The sequence below is a fragment of the Python bivittatus genome, unplaced genomic scaffold (genome assembly GCF_059951505.1).
Source record: "Python bivittatus isolate LINGU-HERP-01145 unplaced genomic scaffold, Pbiv_v1 ctg000070_np1212, whole genome shotgun sequence".
Classification (NCBI taxonomy): Eukaryota; Metazoa; Chordata; class Lepidosauria; order Squamata; family Pythonidae; genus Python; species Python bivittatus.
The window spans coordinates 37,433,014-37,456,680 of record NW_028277034.1 but is presented as its reverse complement, the minus strand read 5'-3'; the positions used below and the strand labels follow the sequence as shown (position 1 = coordinate 37,456,680).

The window sequence follows — 23,667 nt, the reverse complement described above, 5'->3', positions numbered from 1 at the left end:
GCAGAATTTAAAACACAGTAAGGATTTATTTAAGAATATTTCTCTGTTCTTAAATGTATTCATCAATGTTCTCTATTTATTTGCCTGCCTTTATCTTCTGCAGTATGCTGTCACGCTCATGGCAATTGTCTGATCTTGTTTAATTCTCTGATGCCTTTCTTTTAAGCAAACTGCTAGCCAATCACTTCTCTGTGTGATTCCTTTTTGCCTAGGAACCAGAAAGGCTATACACACACACCCTCCACCAGCACCCAATCCACTGATGATGATGCTATGTGTTTGTGCTGTGTCCTGAGGTAACCTTTCTACTCCCACAGAACTTTGTGCAAATTCTTCTCTTCTGCTTAGCAAGCCAAGGGTGTGCCCAAGTCCACGTTGTTGATCAAATGAGCATGGGTAGGCATAGGATAATGTCACACAAGCTCATGTTTTTCTACATTGAGTAACTCAGTGTGAATGAAGGATAGGGCATGGTGTGGGAAGGGAGATTATCTCAGCCATAAAGGAAACATCAAGCTGACTATCTATATATGAGTTGATCATGATAGAAGAATCTTCCTGCTTCTTTCATTTTTTCCAAGATTCCATTTATTACGGAAGAACAAGTAGAGCTCTTAGTGTTGAAGGAACTGTTAGAAGTTCCCTGAGTTAAAAAGGAAGAACTATTCATCCAGCAATGTTTGATGCTGTTATTCTAGGTCATGAGAGAGAGAGAGAGAATCATATTTTAGTTCCTGGAAATGAATGGATTGATCACCCATTTCAAAAGGTCACCCATTTCAATCTAGTAACTCTGGATGGCCAACAATACTGAAAACATAAATAAAACAAAGTAGAATAATGCATCTATCTATCTATCTATCTATCTATCTATCTATCTATCTATCTATCTATCTATCTATCTATCTCGGAGTCAAATAAGGTCCTAGCCAAAAAGCCTGAGAGAAAAGCCAGGTCTTAATTTTAAACATCATTTTGAGCAATATTGGGGCTGTAAGTCAGAAATACTACTTCTCCATACTGGCTGTGTTTGCATAACCTCCTGAAGCACAAAATTATATTTTATTCCACTGTCTTGTGTGAATATAGCCTATGTGGTCCAGTGTGCCATGAGATCCCATAAAACTGGAGTATTTGAGTAAAACATTAATTATGGCTAAGCAAGTTGTAGAGCAGAAGCTTAAACATACTCCTTTACAAGCTAAAGGTCTGTTGCCTTTTTGCTACTTCTTTTTGCCTTTTTTTTTTTTTTTACCTTTGCTAAACTTGAGCTACTCTGTCCCATTCACCCTGCTTTGGCTTGCAGTGGCATAATATATTAGTGGGAACCTGTGGTCCTCCAGATTTTGTTCTTTAAAGTTCAGCATCCCTCACCATTAACCATGTTGTTTGGTACTGCTGAAGTTTCTGCAACGTTTGGTGGGCCACAAATGAGCACTGAAAAGTGTTGAAAGCACACTCAAAATGGCAACCCTTTTCAGGATTAGGCTGCTGAAAATATATCAGTGTAACTGAACTTGAGATGATTGCAGGCAGGATAAAACCGGTGCTTTTCCAAGCAGCAGCCAAAAGGTCAAAGGACTGAAAACTCAATACTACCAGGAGCAGGTTATGTAACAAAGTTACAGTGGGACGAGAAGCACAAGGCCCTTTGTCAAGCTGCTAAAATAGACGTGGCTGCTGCCAGGTTGGGGAGGTTGCATGAGGGTGAGCGAGGGGCCAGTGCAGTGCAGCACACGCATGGCAGGGCTTAGGTTGGCTGCTGCTGGTTGTTGGAGGGCGCAGGAGGGGTCTGTGCATCATGGTGCAAGCACAATAGGGCTTGGATGGGTGTTGCCAGGTGTGGGAGCATGTGCAAGGGGCCAGCTGCTTCTGGGTGGGGGAGGGTGTGTCAGGGTGCTCAAGGGACTGGTGCGGCATGGTGCAGGTATGGCAGGACTTGGGGTGGCTGCTGATGAGCAGGGGAGGATGTGAGCGACCTACCAGAGCAATGTGCGACCTTCCCTGCCAGCTTCCCCATTGACTTTGCTTGTGGGAAGCTGGCAGGGAAGGTCACAAATGGCGGTCATGTGACTGTGGAATGCTGCAACCATCGTAAGGGTGAGCTGGTTGCCAAATGCCCAAATCACAATCACATGACTGCATGGGTGCTGGGACTGCTGGAGCTTCGATCATTTGTTCAACACCATTGTAACTTTTAACAGTTGCTGAATGAGTGGTTGTTAACTGAGGAGTACCTGTACATGGAGGCATGACATAATATACTATTGCATATTATATATATTCCCATTATGAGACCTTAAAGAGATTTGAAAGAAATGTTTAAACATTTATTTTTTTTTAGTGATCTGTTTTAGGAATAATGTGAGCTGAATGACTCAAGTGCATAACAACAAAGCTTTCTGCTTGTTAATTGTATCTAATGGAAAATGGGTATATAAACTCTCTGTCAATAGGAAACTATGCATATTTTCTGGTCAACATGATACTTTTAAACAAACCTTTGGAATGTATATATTTTTGCTAGGATTCTACACATTCTCAAGCGTTATGCATAATTGCCAGGAGTCCATACAACATGGCGTATTTCCAGCAGACCTTGAGGAAAATTCATAACTCAAAAGGGTTTGTTCAGGTAAGAGGAGTAATCTCCAAAATATTTTAACTTGTATTTTGTGTATTCTCTGAGTAATATTGCATTACTCAACTACATACTTTCCAAGAAATGGGCACTTGTTTTATTTCTAGTTTGTAAATAGGCAAGGTGCTGTTTGTTCAGCTTAAATATGAATCTAAGTATGCATCTTTAAAAAGAATTCTGGATGCCAGATATCTGATAAGACATATCAAGGTGTTTAACCAAATCAGTGCCACCTGGAATGTGAAACTTAACTCTCTATTATTATTAGGCATATTCCCAGCTTTTCTATATAACGACTAAGACTCTGTCCTATACATTGGGCCATAGTCCCTGGGCTGTCATGTTAAGAAGCACCAAGTGCAGTGCTATCTCATCAGTAGAAGTTTTCTTAGAACCCTTCATGTGTTTGTGGGTCACATTTGAGGGGAAAAAAAGGAGCATCCAAGCTTAATTATATGTTGGCAGGATTTTAATGACATAAACAGATCTCCAAAGGCATTGCTTAACAAAATATTTCTCAGAAGCAGGGAAGAAAGGCATATGCACGTAACATAGGATTCTAATTCTTTCATTCTGTGTCAAATAATATTTTAATTCATAATAAACTCTATTTATGTAGAATAACTGTCACAATGTCATGTGCTTGTCTCTTTGTATTAACTGACTTAGCTTTAAGCAAGCACAACATTTTGGCTTTTGTGCAACCTTGCACATATGCTAAAAAGGGACTACCTTTTTCAGTTGTGAAAGTCTTCAGCCTAATTGTCAGTGAAAGATTTCATTAATATATAACAAATTCGTTCTGTATTTTGTTAACAAATTTCAGATTGGAAAAAAGCCATTTCTACTGTACAAAACTATGTAGCTAAGGCTACATAGCTGGAGCGATCAATAGGTATTGAAAGGGAGAAAGGATTCAGAAAATTGGCACTGTAACATATTATTTTCTTGGTAGACCCCAAGACTTGCACTGGGTGCCAAAGAACAACCTGTAACAATATTGTTGAAATGAAAAACTGCACCAGATCTATCTAGTCAAGGAATATTTTCTGCATTAATAATTGACTTGATTTTTCTTCAGCAAACAATTTTCCATTTCATATTCTGCCCATCTTCCAAAGTCCTTTCTTGTGTTCTGATGGCAGTACCCTTGTGCACGCTCATTCGTTTTGTTTCATATATTGGTTTCAGCAGCTGGCAGATACTTGGCTTGGCAGCAGATTTCAGAAATGCATTAACCTATAGGTTCTTATTATAATATTCCATGCTCATCAGGGAATACTCTTCAACACTCTAGTTCATGTAGGAAGCTAGAGAATTGGGCATCAAGCTGAGCTCCATTGGGATATTATTCTTTTCATTCTTCTTAGCAAGACTTTTACAGAAGCAAGACCTATTGAATGACATAAAATCCATGTAGCAGAGCTGGAACAACATGTGTCTGAAACAATGAAGCTGCAGTTCAAGAGTGTTCAATCTTTTCTAAGTTGGTTCTTGCTAAACAAAATGGTTAGTTCTGCCCTGAAATAAGGTATAATCTATACCAGTGTTTCTGAACCTTAGCAACTTTAAGATGTGTGGACTTCAACTCCCAGAAGTCCCCAGCCAGCCATGCTGCTGAAATTCTGGGAGTTGAAGTCCACACATCTTAAAGTTGCCAAGGTTGAGAAACACTGATCTATACAGTCAATAAACAGCTTGTAGGACAGTCAACATTCTACGATCCTTTTCCTGTTACTGTCAGACCTAAAAAGTATGTGTATTGTTGCAGATGAGTTTTTAACTACAAGCTACAAGAAAGTAGGTACTTCTTTACAGTGCCTTGTCAGAAACAGAACTACTGGTTTAATGGGGAAAGCATTTACAGTAGGTTCATATAAGGCAGTGTTGTCCAAACTTGGCCACTTTAAGATGAGAGGACTTCAACTCCCAGAATTCCCCAGCCAGCCAAAATAAAGTATATATTTTTGAATATGTTGACTTTTGGTATATATTTATTGATGATTTATATGTTTTAATTTTGGCAAACTGCCTTGAAACAATAGAAGAATATCATAAAAGCAAATCTTGAGGAAAAATCAGTTTCAACTTTAGTTCTCGAATAGATTTGTTTGTCCATATTTTAAGCTATCACTTTTACATGTACTTTTAAAGTATATATTCTGGGAGTTTGTTCCCAGAATTCCCCAGCCAGCCAAAATAAATATATATTTTTGAATATGTTGACTTTTGGTATATATTTATTGATGATTTATATGTTTTAATTTTGGCAAACTGCCTTGAAAAAATAAGTGAAGATGATATCATCGGGAAAGAATGTGTAACTCTCTTTTGACATAAATTTCATTAGCTAGAAAAATAGGAGCTCTTAAGTGGTTGTAATTATTTGAGAAAAGCGTCACCAACACTACAGTACAGTAATAGGCAGTGACATGTAACAAGGTAATAAAAAAGTGTTCAGTATCACAGAAGTTATGTTTTCAGACTGTATAATATCAAAATGTGGGTGAAAGCACTGCATTTTCTGAGATGCAATGGGGAAATGCTGTAGAATCTTAATTAGATAAGTGTTAGATGCAAAACTGTATCTGTCACTGGGGAACAACATATTGGGTACTTTTCTTTTTTCAAGTCCTAAGTGGAACACAGACGTGCCTTGTAAGCAGAGTAGAAATAAACTAGATTCTTTTTTTAGTATTTATAGCAAGGCTAGAGATTAATTATAGGTGCTACAGGTCAAAGGACCTTTCTTTACTGCTGAGTTGAAGTGTTATCTTGGGTCAGCACAAAAATATGCTGGAATGAAATTTGCTGTCTCTGTAATCAGTCCTTATTTTGCCTCTGTCTGCCTCTGTTTCAGACCACTGTGCTCATTTGGCTTTCCTCCAAAAGAATGAGTGACAAAGACTAACACCTTGGATAACGTCGAAGTAAGGGAGAAAACACTACTTTACTCAGTCAGAAGGAATTCTGGTGGTAACTTTTCTGAATAACACATTTTATTAAAAGGCATACATTTTTGTGAGCTGCAGTTCACTTCATCGGATGCCCAGAGTGGCTAGACTGATGTGGGATTTCTCTTTCTCAGACAAAAATGTATTTTACCTTTTACTTGTGTTAATTCAAGTACAATTGTTCAGACATTAAATGATATAGGAGTGCTGCTAACCTCTCTGGGTATTCTTTAAGCAGCTGTTTCAAGCTCGTAAGCATATTTTCCCATCTTGTCCTTGTCCTATGAGTCTATGACTTAGATAGGCTGATAAAAGTAATATTGTGAAAAGATCTGGCTGGTTTTCCACAAATCAATCTCATAGGCAAAGGACAAACGCAGTCTAAGCCTGACATCAATCCTGAAGAACTATGGAATCATTTTATTACCTGCCTTGGAAATTTGACAGTGAAGTGTTTACAGATCCATTGCAAAAGTGCGGCCACCATATTCTGTACAAGATTTGAAGAGTCAGAAACTGGAGAACTTCCAGCCCAGGATTGACTGCTGGGCCCAATTTCTCCAAAGATTTGGATCAGTTCTTTAGTAACTAACTAGTCATTAGTTTCATTCTGTGCAGGGATTCACTTCAGAAAGAATGAACAGAAGAGAACACTGTTTTTATCTTTCTGTGTCTACCTATATTCGAGACAAATTCCTTTTATTCCTTTGTCAAAACATTATGAATATTTTTTTCTGTTTAACAGGGTCATCCAAGGTTTTCTTTCAAGTCCTGAAAGCCAATGAATAGTACTGTAAGGCTAACTAAGTTCATTATTCTAAAACATAAGATAGGCTATATCAATGATTGACATGTAGGACAAAGACTTGTGCCAAATGGGTGTGTACCCAGCTGAACTTTTGCCTTTTTGTTTTTGAAGAGTAACTTTTTGCAACTGATCATGGGAAGGGTTCTGGCAAATAATTGTTTTGCTAACAGGATACCAGATCTGGTATGCAAAAATCTAGATGACTATTAGAGAGCATCAGGGAGATACAGAAAAGTAACTGTTTGATCATATCTAGTGGTCATTTGGATTCTTGTAACACATATCTAGTAGCTTTATGGCTGAGAATTAGGATTTCCTATCACAGTGTCCTAATGTGGTACCTTCCAGAAGTTTGTAACAGAAATTCCCAGAATGTTCAAATAGTTGAGGAGAGGGTGACCTTATGTTTGTGTTATACAGCTGATTGCTAATTATTATTGATAAACCCACAAATCCTGTATTGGCAACCTTGAGGAAATTTATTCAGCATTGTTTTGCAGGTATTTCTCTTCTTTGGCTGTCTTCACTGAGATGAAGGCTGGAACTGAGAATATCTTGAAGGAAGAAAATATTGCAGCTATTCCCTGCTTACCCAACCTTCTCTCAATGGTTTGGAGACAAATATGCCAGCCAGGTTTGTGGCAAGTTTAATTATCAAACTATAAAACAATAAAGCTGTTCCTAGGCTGAAACTCTCAACAACATATAAGCCTGCAGGAGGCAAAATGAATAAAATAGACTACAGAGTTGAAACTGGGGAAACACAAAAGAGGTCACTTCCTTTTTCAGAAAAAAAGGGAACAAAAATAATTTCATGGACATTTTAAATTTAAACTTTGTTCTTCCCACTTTTGGCTATGAATGTAAAGTGAGGTAGTTGCCCTACCTTGAATATTTATCATCCAGGAGGAGTTAAAATTTTGCAAAAAACGTACTCCTACACAAACATATACAAATCATTTAGGGAAAAAGAAGTACATATTAATGGATGAAAACCCAAAAGAAACCCAATAGAAGCCAAGCGAGGATCAAGCATACTCAATGAGCATGCCATTTTTTTTGTTGGAGAGAAAGGCAATTCTTGTGGGTTACATGAATGGAATGGATTATCAAGAAGATGGTAAATTTAGTAAATACACAAACCTAACATAAAGAACTACTGAGAACTTAATTTCATTGGCAACTTTCTGTCCATAATTTTTCCTCTTTAGGCTGATATAATTTTCTTTTCAATATTTGTTAGAATGATCACCAATTATTACATGTAATTCAACCTGCTGATGCACAGCAATACGTGTTTGAACTTTGGATAATAGTTCACCCACTCCAGACAGATGATGCCCATAGGCATTAATCATGTTAATTTATAGCTAAGCTAGTTTGAGATGGGAGTAAAGATCAACACAAAACAGAAAGTAACATTACCATGTATTTATTACACATTGATGGTAAATTATTCATTTAAATACACAAGGATTCCAAGCTCAAAATAATTTTATTCTTTGAAATAAACAAGTAAATAAAAAAACTACCTAACATTCCATTAGAGTGATAAAGAATACTGATAATATTAAACAAACAATTGACAATACACTAAAATGAATACACTAACCATCATAGTACATCAGAATGTTCAGTCATTAATACAAATCCAACAGTGAATATAAAACAAGTTATTTTCCATAGTGCATGGAGAAAGAATCACAATTTATTCTCTCTCTCTCTCTCTCTCTCTCTCTCTCTCTCACACACACACACACACACACACACACCAAAACAAAACAAAACAAAACAAAACATAGCAACTGATTCATAAATCAGAAGGAAGCTGATGTGGGACTTTAAGTTTTAAAAATGTACCTGCCTCCATAGATTCTTCCATATGTCCTTTCGCTGGACTACTTTTGAGATATACAAGTTACATGCTTATATAGCACAGGGCTATACATTTATCATTAAAACATGAGAAATCATTAATATCTCAATACAAACATTGAAATTTCAAACAGGAAGACAGAACAGTCAAAATCTGTATTTGGCATCTCAAACAAAGGAGGCAAAACTGATTTATACAATAACTGCAAAGGATGATGCTCCAAATTTTGACCATAGGTAAAAATGGATATTTCTATATCATATATAATGAGTTATACGTAATAGTTAACTGAAGCCATTTTTCTTTAAACACCATCAGCTACTCAGGAAATCCTTTTGCTTCATGTCCTAATTCTTTTACAAGGCATTGTATGACTTTCACCAGAAAACCCATTTTCATGCCTGCAGATGGTTCCATTAATAGGACTGATGTTTTCATTATTAGATTCTAACTGGGAACTCCCATCAGTAGGCAACTGAAAGAAATGAGTAATTTGAGAAATAAGCAGATACTGACTTCAACAAATATTTGATGTTTAAGAACAGCCAGAACTATTTCTTGCACTTGCTTTTCACCTAGGTGGGCCCAAGAGAGGAACGCAATCTGACCTGACCTATTGGATTAATGAGCTGATCAGAATAGTGATATTCAGAGTTTATAGTTCTTCATATTTTGCAGGGCAATTGTCTAAAAATATATGTATCAGAATGCATGTTGGATAGAAAATGTATTTATAAATGGGAGTTTGAGAGGAAAAAAGAAAGCAAGAAAACATATATTTCAAGATATTTTTGTATATTTTAATTTGCAGACTGATGTAATAATGTGTTGGAATGGACTAATGAAAATACTTGGTCCAATATTAGTGACTGTACATTGTATTAAACTGATCATTATATAGGGTGTAAAGCAATGTAACAGCACAAAATTTGCTTTTTCCAAACTTACTTTTCTTTTAGACTGCATATTTGTAGGTAGACTGTTTTTAGCCTTGCTTAGAGTTGCTTCTTCTAAATCTAGAACACAAAACAATTTTCTTTCATTATGAATAACATCTTTGAGTGTAAAGGAAATATATCACATAATCACACAAATGAATCTTGAAGATCATCTAATTCACTTCCACTCAATACAAGGATTATAACCTTGAGGTTCAACGCTTCTGGAAGCATCAGGTTGGACAAGGGAGATTCAATCCCTCTTAATATTTGCTCTTAATTTATTAAATTATTGGAGTTTGTAGTCCATAACAAATAGTAGCTCCTAGCTCATCTAAGTGGCAAAGCAGTAAAGGTGCTTTATTCCCCTTTGGATTCCTTTCAATGAACACATTTCAATAACAGTTATCCAAATACAGTAGTAATGTAATAAATTTACACAAAGAGCTCACCTGACAGCTGAAAGCTATAAGGATTGTTTACTGGATCAGACTACAGTATATGCAATCTAACACCCCATCTACAATGATCCCCCAGATGCTTCTGGAATTATTACATGTTGACTTTAAGAGTATCAAGTTTCTCCTTCTTTTGGAGAAGGTTCTCTCCTCTTTTGGCCAGGTTCTCCCTGGAATGGAGCCATAGCCTTCCTATTTGCTAAGACACTGAGCAAAGTTATGGCCACTGCCTGCATCCAGCTTCACTCCTTCTCCTGCAGGTCCATGACTACATACCCATCTCTTCCTAATATACAGTGGAATATTATTAGAGACTGGCTTTTAAAAATAAACCCAGATATCGTCAGTATCCTAGAAAAACACTTTACCTGTAAGGAGCTCATCAATTTGATCAACTACAAAGTTTGCATCTTCCATACTGAAGCACATGGGTGGCTTAAATTTCAAGACATTTCGGTAAGGCCCATCTGCACTCAGAAGGATCCTCCTTTCTTTCAGCCTAGTTAGACAGAACCAAAAAGTTATTTTTGAACCCTAAGAAAAACATGTGATGTTTAATTGTAAGAAATTACTTTAAAATTGTACTTTGAGTTTGGGTAAATTTAGTAACATTTGATGGTGGTGTTTTTTAATGGCACAGTTTGAGAAGATATATATTTAATAAACTTTAAACTTTATTCTTTAATAGGTGGAGAATTCCTGGGACTTTCATGAGTTTCCAGGAAGAGTTAGGATCTTAGGGTTAGGAAGATACCTTGCAACAATAATACATTCAGCAATTTACTTCCATGGTGCCCCAGATCAACTGCCTAAGGCAGATAATGCATTCTGTATATTGGTAGGGCAGACTTCTTGGCAAAGATAAATAAATAGGTAAACTATAGGACCATTTGAAGTTACTCAGTTCCTGCTGGACTATGAATTTTAATTGCTTCAGCTTAACATCACATTTTGACAAAGTATTTACTTGTAAATGATATGCTGGGCTTCAGCAGTAGCCGGTGTTCTCTTTTGTTGATCTTTCACAAGATCCACACCAATAAATAAGCCAACACCTCTAAAAACAAAAAGAAAGGAATGACAAGAACCTAACAGTACAAAAATCACATTTCACTGTTAAATAATATATCACTCCATGACAGCCATACCTGTGTGTCTGTGTGCGTGTATGTAAGAGCTACCAAATGTTAGGTAGACTTTTCTACAGGGGTCAAAAAAGTCAAGATGACAATCGCAAGCATGCAGCCAAAGCCCTGCCCCTTTTTTACATGCACTGTGCATGTAAATCTTGATTTTTCTGACCCTTCCCTGCCAGTGGATGCCTCTGCTTTCCTATGAATTTGGAGCACAGGCAGTGCTTGTTGGTCCATTCTTTCTCTGCTTGCAGCAGAGATGTGGCAACAGGAATGCCAAAGTGCTTATCTCTAAGAATATAACATCTGGACAGTGATCAAAATTTAACTAAATGAAAACTGGCCTTAACTAACAGGAAGAACTTTTGCAATGGGTAGCCACCCTTGAGAAAGTTTTTCTCGTTTGCCATGGATAGTAGCAGCTCTAAAAGGGCAGGTTGGTAGAGAAGCAGTTATTTCTTCAGAAAATGGTTTCTAATCTATGTTGATCTTTAAAAGATAATCATCATCTCTCTAAATTATAGCTAGAAATTGTAAAATTCTTTCAGCACAGGCTAGATATTTTTACCTTGGCAGTAAGAAGCTTGCCAGCTATATATTGCATTAACTGTCCTTTCTTCATAGTCTTCAAAGGTAGTGTGATGGTCTTGCATTACTTTATTCAAACTTAGATGCTATTAGAGTTCTGAAGACTGTATGTAGTAGTGATGTTTATTCGGTCAATATATGAGTTTTCCTTTATCCTTTATGCTGTTTTGGATGATGGTAATAACCTAAAAGCAGGTTTACTTTACCTGACATCTCCCACCAATGAGTGCTTTTTCTGTTGTTCCTTGAGTATTCCAAGGAGGTAGTTTCCAACGCGTGTGGCATTCCCTTGGAGATCTTCTTTTTCTATTATATCTAAGACAGCCAGACCAATTGCACAAGATACTGGGTTTCCACCAAACTGAAAGCAAAAATAGTTGAGAATATAGGACAGTTCTCTTTCCCCTGAATGTGACTTTATTTCACAGAGGGCAACTCTTTATTTGAAGGGCTGCGAGAGGACATATAGTTTTTTGACAGCATTCTCTATTTGAAAGATTGTGCAGTCCAAATTTAGTTCAGAAATGATAAGAATGAAACAGCACAGACCAAACCTTCAGCATCCCAGTAACAGACTGAGTAGGTACACAAATCACCTGATCGGTCTTCTCAATTGCCTTATTAAATATTCTACTCCCTTTTAAAGCAGATTGGTTGATTTATATTTTAATAGTATAATTAGTATAGTTTCCATATTGAAACACTGTATATCACTACATATCTGATTTGTATTCTGATGATCAGTATATGCCCACTTATAATTTAATTACCTGATTATAATACTACAAGTGATACTCACAGTATTGAAGTACTCTAAACCCAAGGCACCAAAGGCTTCTGCAATTTCTCTTGTTGTAACAACACAAGACATTGGATGGCCATTGCCAATGGGCTTCCCCATGGTGACAATGTCAGGCACAAAGTCTTCACCTTGCAGCTGGAATCCCCAGAAATACTTTCCAACACGACCAAATCCAACTTGGACTTCATCTGCTATGAAAACTCCTCCTGCTTTGTGGACAAATCTAAAAATAAAAACAAACAGTTCAGATGTCTCATCATGATCTTAGATAATGTCTAATCATTAGATTATATCTTTCTTCCTTGTGAAAAAAGTATTAATTATGCTAACTTTAAATGTAACATCTAAAGAGCTTTTCAGATCTGAGAATTACAAATACTATTATTATTATTATATAATATATATTGCAGTCTTTATAGAGCGATTCTAAAGTTAAACCAAACTCAAGTTAGCTAAATTTATCACAGCATGGAAGGATCTATGTGGATTTGAAACATTGCATGGGATCCAACATAAGGTTAGTTCACTTTTAGTTATCAAAAGGCCAAATCAAATAATAAATTTGAAATTGCTACCCTTGATCAGAAAAATCATGAGGTGTATCCCTCATAAAAGTGTTCTCTCAGAATATAGATAGGAGTGCCAGGTCTGAATGCTTCTCATCTAAACCACTCCTTGCCTTATTCACTCTTTAAATGTTTATTGTGACATTCATTCCAAATTACTAGTCTGCTATATGAAAGATAAAAATAAAACAAGGGGAATATTCAGTGGCATAATAACCTTTCTCAAACACTTTCCCCCTTAAATGTATACATTAGCTGGGAGCAGTACATAATAAGATATTTCATAATATTTAAACATAAGATGTTTAAAAAAACCACTTTCATGGTATTGGACTGAATTACTTGCCAAAAGCTTGTTACAAGCTCTCTGCTACTTCAGGGAACAAAGGTCACAGCCACAACCCACTATTCCCAAATAGATAAAATGGGATGGATATCTTTAAATCACTGTTCACCAATCTGGTGCCTTCCAGACATATTGGGACTTCCAGTTGCTGGCTATAATGGCTGTACTGAAAATTGTAGGAAGGCACTAGGTTGGAGAACTGCTGGTAATTGTCCTGCTACAATTAAGCCATTCCAAGCACTATACATACTCTGCCACTTTCTGGAAATAGCCTGCAGGTGGAATTATTTGGCCTCCACAACTCTGCATGGACTCAGCAATAAAGGCAGCAATCTAAGTCAGAGAAGATGTTGCAGAAGAAGGTGTTACAGAAGAATAATGGTCCTCAGCCTATTCTTTTGCAAATGACCCAACAATTAAATATAGGCTATAAAAACAAGGAAGATAAATGAACAAAGAGTTTGGGCAGCTAGGATGTATAACTATGAGTAAATAAATAGGGATACCCAATTTTTCAATGCCAGGACCAAGCACCCAATTGAATTATTACATCAATACAAATCATATATTCAGAAAGTGTTGGGTTGATCTGCAAGGTGTACCAACATATTTACGTACCTACTTTAGATGGAATACCCAGAGAAATTTTACTTCCAGATTATCTGATAGATGATCAGATGATAATTAATACTCTGACTAATTATTTATTATTCCAAATCTCCAAATATCAGAAGAATATTTGCAAGTTCTTTTATTCTACATGGCACACTGGGGTAGCCAATTTCATCCTCTTGCTTTCCACTAAGATGCATAAACATACTGCCTGGAGTTAAAAGATCCACAGAATGAAATTTTGGACATCCCTGCTTTAGGAAGGATTTATAGAGAAAGTTCACCAAAAGGAGCCATTTGACAAAAAGAAGGACCCTACAGATAAAGTAATTCCAGTTGCTGGGAATGAAAACAACAAAACACAAACAGACAAAAACACATTATTTTGAATCAAGAATCAGTATCAGCACTTTGGGTAGACCAAAACATGAAGCTTACTTTTTTTCTCTCTTTTTTGCCCTCAGCATTATGTCACTGCTGTCCCCCAAAACTGCCTGCAGAGCACGTTTGCTATTTAACTGACTGCCTCCCACACTTTGCGCAACCCTCCCTGAGAATCTGTAGGATCCATAGGAGCTGGGCAGGACAGTCTTCCTGGAAAGAAGGTCATGCGGTAACGTGTAAAGAAGTGCACATAGACTTGAAGAGGTACACTACAGCCAGGCAGTAGAAGATTCCCCATTGTCTGTAAAACTTTATCACAGGTCTACGACACCAAAACCTATGAATATATATGAAAAGGGAGAGAAACAGACAAAAGGAAGAAAATAGAAACTATCTGTTAGATTTTGCTTTTTAAAAAAAACTCATTAAGGAATTAAAGACTGATAGTAGACTTCTGGACTTTAAGGTAGTTGAAGAAAATAAGTGAAAAATGATGTAACACTGCTTAGGTCTTTAAACATCCATGGATGATGATGGTGATGATGGTGATTTATCGGCTTATTTTTGTTACAGCTGGGCAATGCTTCAGATCTGACTGGGAAGAATTAGGTGCAGAAATGTAGTACCTCTTTGTGAATTATTAAAGCAACGCTGTTTGTTTCCAGGATCACACAGTTGCTGCAGAAGTGCTCCTATAGTAGCTGGGCAAGCCTGAAAATGACACAGCTGCTTTAATAAGTGTTAGATTCATAGTCCTGCATGTTCTAAAGGACTTCTTCTCATACAAATCTAAAGCACTGCACATCCTTAATGTCTGTACATTTAATTAACTTTAATTGATTACCTGTTGTAATTTTCAGCTTGTTTTGCTGTTTTGCTCTTTTGTCGGACGCTGTGGGTATAAAATTTACTGGATCTCCACAAAAATCCAATAATTATTAGTAACCCAAATTAAATTTAATTAACATTATCATCAACTTCATGTGAAGTCTAAAACTCACTGATCAGCTGATAGTTGTAATTTCATTTTTGTTGATCTTTTTGCATTCTAAGACAAGTGAAGATTTCTGCACCATAATTAATTCTCTGTTAACAGGCAATGTCTGTTCTCTTGAATTCCTTTTTTTAAGTCACTTTAAAATATTCTTAATTACTGATTTTAAATTGCATTTTTTGCTCATGTTTATATCAAATCCTTCAAGTATTTGCACTATTTAGCCTTTCCCGCTTGGACTTAGCCAGAGTGTTTTATTTTAAATTCAATCACACTTCATTGTGTTTGCTTGTCCTTTTATCTTTTTGTGTTTATTTTGGTTGAGTTTGGTGAATAAGATTTTGTAGTTTCTAATTCTATATTCTATTTCACGTTTCTTCAGCCAGAATACTAAACAGTTTTCATGATGGCTGAGAATTCCAAGAATTATAATCTAACATTTCTGGTGACTGCTAAGTTAAGGAAGGTTGTTTTATTGTATAGAACCTAGTTTGCCTTTAGGTATTTAAAACAAAGTTAATGTATTATTATGTAACTTTCTGGAAGCTCAGTAGGATGGATAATGACTTATTGGAAGCCATTCTCTAAGATCAGGAGCAAACTGGAATGTAAAACATATTTCTGGTGTATCCATTGAACCATGCTGGTTTTCTGAAAGTTTGTGTTGTCTGAAAGAAGAAATGTGGTGAAGTTGTTGGGCTTTCAGTACAATCTTCTTGTAGCAAATCTTTTTGCTACAATCTTTGTAGCAAAAATTTAAATTTTGCTACAAAGTATGAGTTGTACACTTTGTACAGTCCAACTCAGTCTGGGTCTTTGAATAGAGGATATCCACTCAAATACTTCTTGCAATACAGGGATGGAAGCTTTGTGGATCTCCAATTATTGTTACATTACATTAACAGGCAAAACAGGATCTCTGTGCTCAGCACAGATGGAGAAAGCACACTGATCATCCTTGCTAGGATTCTTGCTACACATAGCCCCCATAGATCTCAAGAAGATAGTCTTAGGAACAAAGAAGGGGGAGGGAATCCAAATTTATTTATTCATTTTTAAAAATCCATGTGGGTCCTCATTTGAAACAGTGCTTGTAAAATTCATGAATAAGGATTAAAGGGGATAGGGTGTACCTTAAAATCCAAGAATCTAATAAAAAATGAAAGACATTTCTCTTAATTAGGATGAGCATTGATGGATGGAGAAGGGACAGGAGAAATCTCTTTTAGAAAGCTTTGTACCTTACAGCCATTCTTTTGAGCTTTTTCAATAATATTTCTCACATCATCAGCATAAGCACCTGCTGGATCTTCATGGTCTTCTCTGTACTTTCCTCTGTAGATATCTGGAGAAGGTGCCTAAAAGACAAGACAGGTCTTTGAAATATTCATTTCAATGCACTGATCCCTGCCAACAGAAATAGCAAAATTATATTTAAAAACCAGTAATCAATCAATCTCTCTCTCTCTCTCTCTCTCTCTCTCTCTGTGTGTGTGTGTGTGTGTGGTGTGTGTGTGTAGGAGTTCATGCAAAGTGCATATTGATTTTTCTTTTTGAAACTTTTTACAAGAAAATAATACCAGATAATGCATAGAAACCTGTCCCATTTAACTCAGTAGATCCTACTTCTATGTAGGCATATACAGAAATTCATAATAAGATCATGTTGGTAGGGAGAATTTAGATAACTAAAAATAAAATATAATAAGTACTCACCACATGTACAAAGTCTTTCTTGCCCTCTTTCCCCAGCTGATTAAATTTATATGGACTGATATCAATCAAGGAGGTCACATGCCCATGATAAGCGCTGAAAAGAATTATGAATACAGTGTGATTCCAAAATACAGGAATAATTATTAAGATCTTGGACATGGATTGGGAAGACTCAATTCAAGTTCCTAGTCTCCATGTGAACATGCAGCTGACTAGACAACCTTGGGCCCATCAATATCTCTCAGTTCATTCCATGTCACACAGTTCTTAGGATAACATTAGGGGAGACCTCTGTGTGTCACTGCTGGAACCCCTGAAGGACTAGGTTGGAGACAGATCATCCTGGATAAAATTTATGTGGTTGCTACTTGATGATTGAATCAATCAATCAATCTCTGTCATCTTTAGCACCAAGAGAAAAAGTAGGCTATCAGTATAATAATAAGTAAATAAAATCTACTGAACAATTACAGATCAACCAATCCCTCTTCCCACATTTCATAAAAATGACTGAGGTAGTACAGCTCAAATTGAATTTCCATATGAATAGAAATTCATTATGATCCATGCATGCATGTATGGGATTCAAGGTAACAGAGAATCAGCTGTTGTGGCACTTATTCACTATTTTATGTTGCAAAGAGATGATCTCCCCTATAGATTCAGCACACTTACTGATCAAGGGTTATCACATCGTAGTGACCGCTATACTGCCGAGCCAGGCGCAAAGCAAGGTCATTTGCTTCAGAGCTGTAAACAAGTATTAGAAAAACAATTCAGTCAACAATTATAACAGGAAGAGCTTCATAATGATCTAAGGTTTTTAACCCAAAAAACATAATAATCAGAAAACAGTAGAAATGTGTTTATACAATAACTTCTAAAAAATATTAATATTACAGGTTAGGTTTCATTTGATTCTGTCAGACAAAAGTAGGCTACTGTCTGATTTGGAATAAAAGTTGCATGACAACAGAATTCTGTCTGGGCATTAAAACCAAAAAGTTGTACATACATGGTTGCACATACATATAGAATAGCTATCTCATTAAGCCTCTGTGTCAGGTTCTTTGGCAGTTGCCAAAAAGTAAACCTGATCTTTTCCAAGGATGATTCCAACAGAGTTTTTTAAGCAAGATTTATTAAGAAAAAATAATTGGTGTTAAAGAAATTGCAGCAACCATTTGCCATTCAAAACCAATATAACCTCATCTACATTAAGGAAGAGATTTTTCTTTTTCTTTCTAACAGCCTTCCTGTGATCCAGGGAAGCAGCAGAAAAGTCTTTCAGACATACCCAGAGTTCACAAAATAGCAAACGGAAAGCTTCTCTGGCAGGGTAGCCGTGAGACGTTTAGCATACTGGACCAGATTGTCGTGTAGGAATCGAGAATTGGTATTAAGCAGCTCCATTTGTTTCACTGCAGCCATGACTACATCAGGATGGCTGTGTCCAACTAAAGAGGATCAAGTATAAGAAAACTCTTAGTCCGTGGATCTCTCTAACATCGCAGTGTAAGGTTCTTATTCTGTCCTGACTTCATGGTTTGCTTTCACCACTGCTATGGACACATATTGAAATCTTTCTTTTGCTCAGCATATCTGTCCCTGTGAAGCTAGAAAGATATGGATGATAGACCATGTTTCTCTGTGTTTCCACCTTTATAAGGAAATTCATTTCTCTTTTACTTAAGCCTTCTTTATTAAACATGATAGGTAGGATGATGACATTTTATGTTGTTTGTCTAGCATGAACACTGAGACATTTCTGGTAGAGTGGGTGAGTTTCATGTCATTGCTTGTACTATAAGATAGCATCTAATGAAAGTACTGAATGAGTCAGTTTGATAATTTGATTTGGCTGATGTTGGGACATTCCCAGAATCTTAAGGAAAGACTCAAGATCTTTGTGCAGGAAAAATGAATGAATGTTGGATATCTTTTGTTTTATGTTATAATTAAACTAATTGAATTCAGTTTGAAAATATGGTTGAAATCCAATCCCTACAATAAATGGGAGACTTAAAATGTTTGCCACCAATGTAAGAGATAAATTCTTACCATGTGCTACATTGTTAATGCAATCCAAGTATTTTTCTCCATTCTCATCGAACATATATTGTCCATGAGCCCGCACAATCTTAATGGGATCTTTAGCAAAGAAAACCTTGCATGATGGCCTGCAAGAGATGACATCAAATTGTTTTAGTTTGGATCAGCTCAACAGCATTGCTAGGCCTACATGAATACAAACACTGAAATGCTTTCCATTATTTACTTTCAGTGGTCCTTTAGCAATGAGACCTATTAATGTGCTTGGAGAAACATTAAACAGAGCTGGTTCATGATGCATGCATGTTCATTGTTCAGCGTGAGGAATATGAGGAAAGGCGATGCCAGGACTTTTGGTGAGGACTCATGGCAAACTAGATGTCCCTGAAGGAGTGGGAACAGCATTGCAGCGGAATCCAGTGGCCAGATGGTGAATTCTGGCCGGCAAAGTCTCTCCAGAAAAAGAAGAGGTTATGAGATTGCCCACTTATACTCTGGACAGCTGCTTCTTGTGAGTAGACTGTAGGAACTTAAAAGAGACTTTTAAGTTAAAAGTGAAAAGAGATTTATTAAAGTTTTGAAGGATTTTGTGAGAAGGGCAAAGAAAATATGCAAAGAAATCAAGTTCTAGAACAGTATCTGAAGGGATTAAAGATCAAGATTATTTATTTATTTATCACATTTATATAGCCGCCCATCTGTTACAAAGTGACTCTAGGCAGTGTACAACAATTAAAATAACAAGTGAATAAAAACAGGCATATAAAAAGATAAAAAGTTATTATTAAAATAAAAACATTATCACAATTTTTTTAAAAACTAGGTTTTAAAATATACAAACCCCACGGAGATAGCAGAATATCAATTATAGTGGAGCCATCTAAGAATGTCTCGTTTCCCCAGGCTTGATGACAAATCAGGTCTTGAGGGACTTCCTAAATGACAGCGGGGAAGGGGTGAGCCTAACTTCAGGAGGAAGAATGTTCCACACGGAGGGAGCCATGGCAGAGAAGGCCCGCCTTCTGGGATCCACCAATGCAAGTCACAGGCTCCTGTGACAGGGAAGAGGCAGTCCCTCAGATAAAAGTAAAAGGAAGTAATATAAAGTTGATTTATTTGATCAAGGTTAAAATAGATATGTTGTTATCTCTGGTAACCCTTAATGGACTTTTGCTGACCAGGACTGAATGATGACGCTTTAAAGATCTGTTTATAGATAAGAAATAAGATATGGGAAGAAGAGATCATTTGTTGTATTTTAAGAGAAGGCGATAAGTTACTAAAATTGTTTATACTTCTTATGAAGGGGGAAGTCATTTCTTTATATATTTCTTTTCTTTTTCTTATTTTTTCCATCTTTTCTGCACTTTCTATTTTTTCTTTTTATTTCTTTTTATTTCTTAGTTTGTATTAGTTCTTATATTTTTAATTGTAATGTTTAATAAAATTATTATAAAAAAGGAAGGGCCATGCCAGGTTGAAACAGCCAACATTACAATTCAATTCAGTTAATATATTCATTAAGCTGCAAGACACTGAGTGATAAATGAGAAGTGATGATGTATTGATGGACTTGGTGTCTGAACTGGTGCCTCAGTTCTACTGTAGTCTACTGCAGCCTGAGAACTTCTTCTGACAATCCAGTCTGAAAAGCAAATGAGCAGGTTCTTCTGTTCCAGACTAAGAACTTAAATCAAGTTTAATCAAGAAACCATTTTGAAATAATAGAGCTTTAAACACATTACACAGAAGGAGACTAACCCTCCCCCTTCCTGCCTGGCCTCTTCTAGACGTGTGCCTGGGTTGCATCAAATTGCCTTCACAATTGAGTTTACTGCAGAGGAGAGCTTCTGATGGAATGGGTCCCGTTTGTGGATTAGGTTGTGTGCAAGGGAGGATGAATCCATAACACAGTTCTGTTACTGCACTTATGAGGAAAAAGCTAACCTAAGCCAACAAGGCCTGCCTACTTTTATTTTTGGAAGGTTCCATATAAACAAGCAGGACAAAATAGTTTTGTTTTGCAATAATAATAATAATCCTGGAGAAGCAATCCTTAACTGTTTGTACAGAATTCTTGTCTTGGAAGGCTGCTTTGGTTTTGCATATCATCAGCAGGTTGGTTATGCAAGAACTGTGAGTACAGTTACCGATAGTTATATCAAACTGACATGCCAACATGTCAACACTGGCATCTAACTTTGCTCATCTAATCCCATTTATGATACATGCATCTTAGTGTGTTTACTATATTTGTCACAGATCCTTTAGGCAGGTCAGCACAGATCTACTTTTCTAGCTGTTCATGTGACTATTTTTATAGAAGTGAAGGCATTGGAGACAAGACATGAAAGCCAGGGTGATTTTCGGGTGCCAGATAGGCTTTTATATTTCAACATGTGCCTTACCATGAAGAAGTGAAGGGTTATTATTATTCATAAATCTTCCACACATCACAGGATAAAAGTAAGTAGGAAGCAAGTATAAATGCCACCGAGATTAGTAAAAGTAGGACCCATCAAAATTAAGAGCTTCTAAAATGTATCATTTGGTGCAAATTTAACTAGGAATAAGCAACCAGTCTAGCTTATATAAGACTTGTTTAAAATGTATACAGCTGCAACAGAAGCCCTGCTGAGCTCAGGGGAACCGCCAGACAGGCTCTGTGGGCTTCTATAGGGGAATTTAAAACTGATAAAATGAAGAATCATGGAGCTTGTTGACCAAGGGTGGTTGTTAAATGCATTATGTCTTTTCCACTTTAAATACTTTCTGAAAGTACAAGTTTGGAGCTGTTCAAAAAAGGTGCTATTTTGGTCATGTAAGTATGCTACTCAGTAGGAAGCCTCCATGAAAGGAGAGGGGGTGGTTTGTGAAGACAGGGATGTGCAAAATAATTTTCTTCTAGCCCTTGCTTATCTTTTCATTTAAATCCCACCCTCCGTTGTCCCAGAAGATTAATCGGTCCTGGGGTGTCAGTAGAGCAGAAGGCAGGGCTTTGAGGATTGGCTCCGTCTTGAATCGCTCCTCCTTCAACTCCTGGTTTGACCTGGCAAGAATGAACTGAATGCCCGCCTTCAGAGGGGTCTCACCAGCTGCCTCTCGCAACCCTAAGCCGCCGCAGCGGGAGGCCGTAATCCCATTCTGGGCATGCACCGGGGCACTTTCTATGGGGATCGCTTCTCTAGATGGCCGTGGACTTTCCGTCGGGAAAAAGGGCGGCTGCGGACTGGGGGGCGATCCTGTGATGAGTCTGCGTGCGCGTAAGCATGGGTGAATGCCACCTCCCTCTTCCCACTCCGTCTCCCAGCTCCTTGGCTTTGCCCTCTCAGCCTCACCCGATGTGTTTCTTCCGCAGTTCGAGGGTCTCCGCTTTGCTGTACATCTCCATCCTCCAGCCCGCTCCCGAATGCTCTCTTTGGCTCTCTGCAATCTCCGGGGACTCGCTCTCTGCCAGCGAGACATCCTCCTTATATTACGCGCCGCCTGGGTGCTGGACTCCGCCTCCATAGTCCACTGCCAACCTTCCTTGCCCATCCCCGATCCTCCCACCTTCGCCCCACGCCACGCCAGCCCCCCACCCCGGAGAGTGAGCGCAAGGACTGCTACTTTCGTTTGGACTGTCACGTGCGGGGGAATGATTCACTTCGCCTTCTGGGGTATTCACCCCACTGTAACTCGCACCGCTTGCCAATGACGGTCTGGCACAAACGGTGACGCTGCGAACAGGTAGCTCGCTCGGGCAATTGTTGCGGCAGAACTAACTGTGTTCCTCCTTAGAACCTTTGAAGGACAGAGTTGTTCCAGGAAACGGTCCGGTAATGATCAGATAGATTGTCTTAATTCCAGGCATAAAAAATATTCAAATCAGCTATAAACCTTCATTTTTTTCAGTGTTTAGATTCTCCACATGCTCCCATTGATTTCAGTGGACCAAAACCAGTGGAGATATATATATGATGGAGCATTCAGTAAGAAGAAAGGAGAGGAGCTCACAGGGACTTTCTGCTCACCCCACCTTCTCCATCTCTGACCCTTCAAAAATGTTGATGTTCTAAGACACCAGAGGAACATTAAAGATTTCAAGAGATATCCCCAACCTATAGCTGATGAGTTGGAATTCTGATGCAGAATTAACATTATTCAGTGGACTGAAAATAATATCACAGTAGGCATTTATACTTCTCTGGATGCCAGTGAATTGTTCTTACTTTGATTAGATCTATTGTACTTGAATGGCTCTGGTTTTCATTTGTGCTCCATTTGTGGTAATAAGACACACCTATTTCTTGTAACCGTAAGCCTTTGAAGAGATGCCAGAATGATAGTTGTGCAAGAGTCAGGTATGCCCAATAGACTTCCAAATCTTCTAATTTAACCCCTTACCTTGGAACCCCTGATAACTGCTCATTCACTTTCTGCTTAAAAACATCTGAAAATGAGATGTCATTGATTTCCAAGGCATCAACAATCCAACGCTATGTGGAAATTCCTTTGAACAGATTGGTATTTGTTTATCTTCTGGAGCAACACAATCATGGGTTGTCCTCAGATATGACATAGTAACGGGTTTTATCTACTTCTTCAGCCTATACATATTTAGACTGATTATATTTTCATAAAAATACCAGTGCTGGAAAGCATATTGATATGATTTCAACTGAACCAACATTTCAGATTCTTAGCTCTAACATATAATGTCCATTCATTGAAAGTGAATGTGAACTGATACATTTGATAGAATTCAGCAGTGAATCCGATAATGTCTTCTTCTAGGCTGAATTAAATTGATCAGAGAT

The 23,667-nt window shown here is 37.4% G+C and overlaps 1 protein-coding gene and 1 long non-coding RNA gene across 3 annotated transcripts; one reads left to right on the top strand and one right to left on the bottom strand.

The window, feature by feature from the left end:
• The first annotated feature begins 1,640 nt into the window (after positions 1 to 1,640).
• Positions 1,641 to 14,408, top strand: LOC112541481 (uncharacterized). The gene is made up of 5 exons (XR_003085467.2): positions 1,641 to 1,707; positions 2,528 to 2,635; positions 5,502 to 5,571; positions 6,904 to 7,037; positions 14,187 to 14,408. It is a non-coding gene; the product is annotated as an uncharacterized LOC112541481 (long non-coding RNA).
• Positions 7,860 to 22,297, bottom strand: ETNPPL (ethanolamine-phosphate phospho-lyase). Of its 2 annotated transcripts, XM_088132985.1 has the most exons (14): positions 22,207 to 22,297; positions 19,710 to 19,920; positions 18,878 to 18,996; positions 18,114 to 18,273; positions 17,492 to 17,566; positions 16,817 to 16,910; positions 16,342 to 16,458; positions 13,361 to 13,443; positions 12,196 to 12,421; positions 11,603 to 11,757; positions 10,643 to 10,732; positions 10,044 to 10,174; positions 9,228 to 9,295; positions 7,860 to 8,754 (listed from the first exon to the last, which is right to left on the bottom strand). In XM_088132985.1, exons 3-14 carry the CDS (start codon positions 18,930 to 18,932, stop codon positions 8,620 to 8,622), a joined length of 1,389 nt encoding a protein of 462 aa, XP_087989111.1. In that variant the 5' UTR covers positions 18,933 to 18,996; positions 19,710 to 19,920; positions 22,207 to 22,297; the 3' UTR covers positions 7,860 to 8,619. The 2 variants fall into 2 exon arrangements, with proteins under 2 accessions (XP_087989111.1, XP_007421372.1); XM_007421310.4 differs by lacking the exon at positions 19,710 to 19,920 and having other exon boundaries at positions 22,207 to 22,290.
• Positions 22,298 to 23,667: the final 1,370 nt, after the last annotated feature.

Bases quoted from the DNA above. Each gene is read 5' to 3' on its own strand.
- ETNPPL (XM_007421310.4), bottom strand. From the start codon at position 22,259: ATGGAGATGTACAGCAAAGCGGAGACCCTCGAACTGCGGAAGAAACAC. The intron at 16,459-16,816 runs GTGAGTACTTAT...CTTGTCTTTTAG, and splicing joins AGAAAGACTTTGTACATGTG to GCACCTTCTCCAGATATCTA. The intron at 12,422-13,360 runs GTATGTATAGTG...TTTTATTTTTAG, and splicing joins TATTTCCAGAAAGTGGCAGA to ATTTGTCCACAAAGCAGGAG.